The sequence below is a fragment of the Eschscholzia californica genome, unplaced genomic scaffold (assembly GCF_041429995.1).
Source record: "Eschscholzia californica isolate CP2 unplaced genomic scaffold, dmEscCali1.0.p SCAF_1, whole genome shotgun sequence".
NCBI lineage: Eukaryota > Viridiplantae > Streptophyta > Magnoliopsida > Ranunculales > Papaveraceae > Eschscholzia > Eschscholzia californica.
The window spans coordinates 7129819-7138391 of NW_028238198.1; the positions used below are offsets into that span (position 1 = coordinate 7129819).

The 8573-nt window shown below is 35.7% G+C and overlaps 1 protein-coding gene across 1 annotated transcript; it reads right to left on the reverse strand.

Annotated features, from left to right (window-relative positions):
* Window positions 1-671: 671 nt before the first annotated feature.
* LOC147563688 (nudix hydrolase 18, mitochondrial-like) lies at window positions 672-2847 on the reverse strand. The gene is made up of 5 exons (XM_086639682.1): window positions 2552-2847; window positions 2317-2416; window positions 1525-1608; window positions 1282-1410; window positions 672-1038 (listed from the first exon to the last, which is right to left on the reverse strand). The coding sequence occupies exons 1-5, from the start codon at window positions 2620-2622 to the stop codon at window positions 883-885; spliced, it is 540 nt and encodes a 179-aa protein (XP_086495808.1). The 5' UTR covers window positions 2623-2847; the 3' UTR covers window positions 672-882.
* Window positions 2848-8573: the final 5726 nt, after the last annotated feature.

Here is an 8573-nt window from a genome sequence, read left to right on the forward strand (position 1 = left end):
AACAAGAATCTGAACAAAGACGGTTATCAAATCTTCCTCCCATATCCTCGTGGTCTGAACTTAAGCCACTTATGATGGCCCGTTTCCTCCCTCCCGATTATGAAAATCAGTTATGTCTGGAATATCTTCGTTGTCGTCAAGGACGACGTTCAGTTGAGGAATATGCCTCTGAATTTCATCGTTTAAGTACTAGGCTTAATCTACCCGATACTGAATCCATGAAATTGGAAAAATTTAAAGATGGCCTTCGAGGTGACATTAAGGATCTTGTCAACCTCCGTCCATTCTCTTCCGTCTCGGAATGTATTAGTGTGGCTCGTTCTTTTGAATCGGATTCTCGATCTATTTACAGGGGGAACTACAATCGTACTAATTATATTCGACAACCTACAGATGATACTGATCTTTCGAAACAAACAGATGACGGAGCTAAGATTGTTCCTGAAAATCCTTACAGAAAACAACCTCCAGGTAAGTGTTATCGTTGCTTTGAGACAAGTCACTATTCTAATAATTGCCCGTTACGTGGTAAGGCAAATTTAGTGGCAAATTTAGTGGAAAGACAGGTCACTTATTAACGCTCCTAAAATAGGATGGAAGCCCCTCATTTTTGCTCTTAAATATGAAAAAGTAAAAGAGAAAACATAACAAAATTAAGAAACTATCTCTGGTTTTAGGAATTGGAGGTGGATTTGTTGTCAATGATATTTCTTCTACATGTTTATAACTCACTTGTTTGTTATTCTAAACCTGTCAATCAAATTGTTCATATTACAAGTGCTGCCCCCTAAAGAAATTTAAGAAATAAAAAAGAAACCAAACGTTCCTTATCTCTCCTACATCAAACACAATTTTTTTTATTTACAAAATCTTTCTCCTCTGTCAATAATCAGAATCTGATAATGGGCTAAGTGAACATGGAGATATGTCTTCTTCCTCTTCTTGTTGTGGAGTTGTTGTTAGCGTAAGAGTTAATTTATCTAATGCTTCCTTCATCCACTCTTCTTGGCATACTTCTCTTGCTTCATTTACTGTCATCTGAAAATTACAACAATTTCATCTAAATTATTAGCCCTAGTTTTCATTAATCATTCTTTTGAAATACGTTGTTGACCGATGAGTATATATAAATAGACGACTAAAAGTTTGCGACTTTTATATTTTTCATTTGGAAAACTACCTCAAACCAAATCTGACATAAGTACAATTTAAATTTGGACTCAGATTAATTTAAATAAAAGCCATATATTATTAAGAGAATGATAAGAAAAAGATACGTACCCATCGTCTAATTCGAACGTGTTCTTCTGGCCAAGATTCTAATTCTTCTTGAACATGCAAAAGGAACATGTATCCTTTATAAAATGTGTCATATCTTTTGCTCTTGTACTTCCATTCTCCAAGTTTTTCCTATAAAATGATAATCATTCGTTATTATTAATAATTTATTTAATTATCAGATCATAATAAGCTAATAAATAATTATCAATATTAAAATTATAAAAATGTGCACTTCTAACCAACCTCGATATTTCCTCTCACTCCGGCTTCCTCCCATGTTTCTCTCATGGCTGCCTCTTTCATTGATTCACCAATCTCCCATCCTCCCTGATTAAAACAAGGGAATCTAGGTTAAACAATTTTTCTTGGAATATATAAATATACATGTTTATAATGTCACAATATAATTCGCATGTACTTGTACTACTTTAATTAGGAGGACCTAAAATGTACAACTATGACACAACTTAATAATTTTCGATGAGTCGGTGCTTCAATGGAAGAAATCCAGAGATTTAGTGCAAAACTATTCAAAATTAAAATTTGATTAAACCAAGCATATTACCCAACCCCATGCAATTACGTGGGATTAATAGGACTATTGTGTATTTAAATGACTGAAGACCCAATTTAAAACTTTTTTTAAGTTAAAAAAGATAAGTTTTACTTTTTTTTTTTTTGTTAAAAATAAAATTTTACATTTTTTTGGTTAAAAATCCAAATATTTTTATTTTGTTTGGTTAAAAATCCAATACTTTATGCAAAATTGTTGCAAAGCGATGCAAAGTGTTGAAGAACTGTCGCAAAGTGTTGCAAAGCTGTCGCAAGTTGTTGCAAATTAAAAAAAAACCTACGTAGCTGAAGATTAAAAAAAATTGACAGATCAGTTTTCACCGAAATAAAAAAATTTTAAGAGAATTTTGACCAAATTCTATTTTTAAAAATTTTCCTACTAGCAAAAGAAAATTCGTGATTACCATAAAAATGAACTTAGCATGAATTATTCATAAGATTGGGTATCTGAAAATAATTTACCTTGGGGAACAACATTCTGTGTCTCTTTTTCTGTGAACTAATCACAAGAACTTCCAAATCTTCTTCAATATTTTCATTTTTATACCTATATGGTATGCACCTATATATTGATCCAACAAAAAAAAAACAAAGAAATCAAAATCACATCAAAGAAATCAAGAAACCAAATTGTGTAGTTGAAATGAAGTTTTGAATCATTTATTTCTAAAGAGAGAAAGAGAAAATTTAAGCATACCCAACTACTTGTCGAAATCCTTCTTTATATCTCTGTAATTGTCTTCCTGAACGTGAAACTAAACAAACCATCTTTATTGGTCTCTAAATTATCTTTAATTAAGTGATTTTTCCTTCCTTTCACAATCAAGAGAAGATATTTGAATGATTTTGTCGAAATTAAGAAATGGGTTATCTTTAATTTGTTGAGATATTGTGTTTAGAGAGAGAAAGAAGGGGAAGGAATTAATGGATGGTAAGAGTTCTTTAGATATAATTGCGGCTGTGAGAATGCCCCTTTTATAGAAACAAAACAATGGAAGACTATTGATTTCTCTCTCTCTTTCTCTCTCTAAAGTGATGTAGGCAATGAAACCGTGTGCTTGGGACCTACTCGTTACGTACGTTGTTTCTTGGATTGTTCTACTATTACATTTCTCAGTAGTTTCGGACTCTTTATAAGGTGGGTGCCTGGGTGGACTGGGGATACAGTTTTGGATGGGGGCAGACAAATCAGATTTGAGACTAGACAAAAAAAAGACAAAATTACCGTAACTTTCATCGACCCCACCACTTCAACCGCCACACCCACTACTAGGGGGGGGGGGGGGGGGGGGGGGGGGGGAATTGGGCGGGTATGGGCGTCCATGGGCACTTGAAGCATCGGGCTGGGCAGGTCGGGCACAAAATTTCAATGGCTATTAGGGTAAGCGGGTTAATTGGGCGGGCAATTTTGAAATTCGCCTTGCTCATTACCCGCCCAAGCCCATTAAAAAGTTCGGGTAATTCGGGTATGGGCGGGCGGGTAGCGGGTAATCTCATGACTTGAAAAAAAATATCATTTTTTCCTTTTTTTTATATAATCTGGAAACATTTTTCCTGATTCTAAAGAGACAATGTGAGATTAAAACTAGACGTTATTTGTGTTGTTCCTTTTAGGAATTTAATCTCACATTGAAAACTAATGAAGAATTCTCATGAGATATAATATAAACTTACCCCACTCTTTGTCCCCTCAAAGCCAAAGACTACTTCAGTATTCTACTAATAATTCTCTTGAGCCATTGCAAAGCAATATATTGGGTTCGTGTGATTTCCCTTAAGCATATTGTTTACCATCTCAACTAAGCCTAGCAATATAGACAGCTGGGGCTTCATCAACCCATAAAGTTGATGTAATTTGGTTGGTTATCATTGGGTGAGGTTAAGTGGGTGCGGGCATGGGCGGGTGCGTGGGTAGAGGTTTTAACCCATGCCCGCCCACTAAAATTTGGCGGGCTGGGCGGGTTGCGCCCGAGACGGGCGGGCGTCCATGGTCATCGTTGGGCTCGGGTGCCCGTGGGCGGGTTCGGCTCGTGGGCAAAATTCCCACCCCTACCCACTACCATCCCTGTCTTTAAATTGATAACAACTTTTATAAGATTAGGGCAAACGCATGTGAACATGACATACCAAAATTTTAGGTACTTATATTAGGTAGATAACTAGATAAGATGTCCACCACTCTTTGATTCAGTGGTTGAACACTCCTCTTAAAGTCATGAGGTCGTGAGATCGAGTTTCGATGGAAGCAGTTCGCCATCAAAATTTATCCTGTGTAATTTGGGCAATAAATAAAGTAAATAATGTCATATTTGACCATCTTTCATGTTGTTGAGCTTTAGATCTCTTTCATTAGTGGTTTAAATTAGGTGGTTATTGTACTTATCACATCTTCATGATGTATCAATGCCTTGTAACGACTAACGTAGATCGTAGTCGATTTCTCAAAAAAATAAACAAATAATTGAATTAGACATCTGACTTACGTATTCATTACAAGAAAAAGTAAGACATTAACGATTAGATGGTAATCGCAGACTTAAATTGAAATAATTGACACGATAATTTAACGTGGTTAGGTCGAATACAACCTACATCCAACAATAGATTTAGTATAGTCACCGAAGTGGTGGATTTTATTCACACATTGGTAAGACATAAGAAAATAAATAACAGTGTTAAAAAAAACTAGGACCCAGTTCATATACTATATATTGAGAGAGAGTGAATCAGGGTATTCTAGATACATGAAATTCAATCTTCTCGATCTTCAAATATCTTAATTTTTTATTGATCGTCGGATTGTCGTCTTCTCGGTCAGTTACATTATTCACATATCCCTTTATAAGATATTAAGAACAAATAATTTCTATTTAAAAAAAAGAATGCGATACATTAGATGATGTGGGCTTTTCAGCTTATTAGGCTATGCCACATCATTTGACCCTTAGCTTATGCCTTTTCATTCTTAAACAAAGTGATGTATGACACAGTTGTTTGGGTTAAAGGTCCTTATTGATGCTGACATTGTATATATCTTGCTTGGCAGTAGTGGTTGTGTTCTTAAATGTCTTTTTTTTAGATGTGTTTATTATCTAAACATGGTACAAAACATGTCGTTTATTATCGAAATTGCTCTTTCCTTTTCGTTTATCTCCCATTTATTTCTTATGTTCTTCCTCTTTCTTCCTCTCATCTTCATTTCTCATTAAGTCATTCTATGTTATCTTCGTAAGATAACTAAAAAAAACTACTTGTTATGTATTATTCGAAATGAAGAGACATATATACATTAACATTCAATCTGAACTATTTCAATTTGGATGTCCATGTTAAGGCAAAGGTTTTGGGAAAAGTTATTTGAAGTTTCTTATTTTAAATTGCAGATCTATGAAATATTTTATTTTATTCTACTTTTTCTTTATCTTTTATTTTCACATGATAAAGAAAAAGGCCTCTGAAAAGTATTTTCGTTTTTTAACTACATAAAAGTCAGTCCAATTTTTTTAAATAGTTTCGTATATGCGTGAATTCATGAGGTCGTTCTAAGGGTGACGTGTTGGAATTAATTAAATTCATGCCTTCAACTTCCTTTTTTCTTTTTGTGGAGGCATATTTAAGTCAAATGAAAAAAGTCATACGTTATAAGAAAAAGACTTGAATATTAAAAAAACGACATTAAAGGCACCTCTTCAGGAGCTTATGGAACTTACATTTGAGTGGGTTCGCCCCTGTATATATATATAAACGCACGTACGCCTGGAGAACCGCCTAAAAGAAGTTAGTAAGAGTTGAGTGGGTAGACAGTTTAAGTGCCCAAAGTCGTGTACATTGATGAGTACATTTCTCTTTTTTTGGTTGAAAGATGAGTACATTTCTCTAGTTTCACGAATTCTGTAACTTCACGCCTTTGGTTTCTTTTTCCACGTCTGGTCCCTTTTATTATAATTATATAAATCACGAAAATCAAGTTTAACTAGATGATATTCACAAAAAGGAAGTATCTTTTTCACCGAACTCTTTCTTTACCTCTCACGATTATTTCTTATTAAGCAAACAGACTGTTTGTTATCCTATAAAACACTTAAACATATCATATTAAGCAACCAAGTAGGTTGCTTGGCTCGTGTATAGTATGAACCTAAGACTGCAACATATGTATATAGTTTTGGGTTGTGCATGTTATCAGAATAATACCTACGACAATCTTCTATGCTTATAAATTTTGAGATTCACATTATCGATGACGACGAGGAGCTAATAAGCAAGCTAGCTCGTTATCTAAGTAGCTAGTAATTGTGTAGGTTACAAAAAATTTGTATCTGTGTACAAAAATTATGCTTCATAATTGAGAGGGTTGGCCAACTTGTGCAACAAAACTTTGTTAAAGGTTTTAACTTTGATATTCATGGTATGACTTAACTCTTAAGGCAACTATAGGTAGAATATCAATCGAAATTATGCTTCACATAGAATATCGATCTAAATTTTCTATTCATTACTATTTCCTTTAGACTATTTATGTTGGCTTTGTTGTAGAGGCTGCTACAATATTTTTTTTTATCATAGGCAGAGAAACCCAAATGAACCAATGTTGTGGATACGAAAACCTTTTTCACTCCAAATTTTGGAATCATCTGCTTTCTAAGAAACATAATAGTCATTTTGTAGAATATCATGAAAACTAGAAAGTGATTCGAGTATGTCTCATAATAGTTTATTGACATATTAAAAGTATGCACTTGCATACATGTTAATGTAGAATATTGGTGCACCCATGCATACCCATTCAAATATTTGCACCTAGTCAGAGTAGCATGAAATTGACCCCTCAAATATAATCAAGCAAGTTTGAATCACTAGTTCGCAAAATAAATTTTAACAGGGAGAGTTTGAGGGGGGTGCCACCGGCACCAGCCTCCTCGAACTACTGAATTTTCTTATAAACCAAGAGACTCTTAAATCTCAAATTAAGTCTAATAACTAGACAATTTAAAATACTCCAATATTCCTTCTCTCTTTCACAATTATTTCTAATTAAGCAAACTGAGGTGCTGCTTGAATTTAAGAAAATCTGAAAATTAGACTGAATTTGACCAAGGTCTGAATTGACTGAAAAAAACTCCAAATATTTCAAACTTCAAAACAAGTCTGAAAAAGTGGAATAATTTCTGAAATATATTAAATGACATTTCTGCCCCTTCATTTTAGATTTTTTTTCTCAACCCACCAAAGCCACCATCGACAGACGACACCACCACCCACCACCGGCAAATACACCACCACCACTGACACAAAGCTCATCATCGCCACCGCCACCACCACCACCACCACAGAGTACATCACCACCACCAACTGAACCACCACATAGTACATCACCACCACCAAACGAACCACCTCAGAGTACATCACCACCACCACCAACCGAACCACCTCAGAGTACACCGCCACCAACCAAACCACCTCAGAGTACACCACCACCAACCTGTTAGTTTAATCCCACATTGGTTGTGGAAGGGGCAGGGGGTGCGTTAATAAGTGTGAGAGAAGCCTTACCTCTTGAGCTAGCTTTTGGGGGAGAGAGGCCCAAAACCACCCAACACTAGTATCAGAGCCCAGGTATAACAAGTCTCGGCCCAATAACTATTGAAGTTGAGAGCCAATGTGTGAGGGGGAGATTGTTAGGTTAATCCCACATTGGCTGTGGAAGGGGCAGGGGGTGTGTTAATAAGTGTGGGAGAAGCCTTACCTCTTGAGCTAGCTTTTGGGGTGAAAGAGGCCCAAGACCACCCAACACAACCAAACCACCACAAACCACATTACATCACCACCACCAGCCGAACCACCTCATAATACATCACCACCACCACCAGTCCACCACCACCACCACCACCAACCAAACCACCTCAGAGTACACCACCACCAACCGAACCACCACCTCCCAGACAACCAACACAATCAGAAATAGACCACCACGCATCAGGAAGATCGGTAAACAGTTTTCACAAATCTTTTGATGGTGGTGAACCCTTTGCAGATATATTGTTAGATAGATAGATGGAGGGAGGGAGAGCTGAACCCATCGCCGATCTACTATGAGGGAAAGAGACTGGACTCTTTGTCTTGAAAACGATTGAGTGAGAGAGAAGGAGAACGGTTGAGTGAGAGAGGAGTAGAACGATTGAGTGAGGAGGCAGGACTTAAGGTTTCCTAGAGAAAGAGGGAGAAAAGAATTGGGGTTTTATTTTGAGAAGGAGGGATAGAGAAATAGGGTTTTAAGCTTAGGTTCTGTTTGTTTAAAATATGAGATAAGGGTATTAATGTCGAAGTACAAATTCAGACATAATGATTCAGATAAGAAAAACAAACATACTAACTTGTGAAACAATTAAGCCAATTCAGATTCAATCAAATTCAGATCCAGACATTAAAAAAAAAACAGCACCTGACTGTTTGTCATCCTATCAAACTTTAATTAACAAAACTTTGTTAATTAAAGTTTTAACTTTGAATTGATATTCATGGTAGGACTTAAGGACATAATCATGACATAGAATATCTATGCAACTATTGTTTACTATTTCCTTTTATTTTGATACATACTAAAAGTATGCACATGCATGCATGTTCATCCTATACTCATTCAAATATTTGCATCTGCATGAAGAATGTAAAATGGCGTAGCCTTCGAAAAGGACTTGATTGATTCCTATATATATATC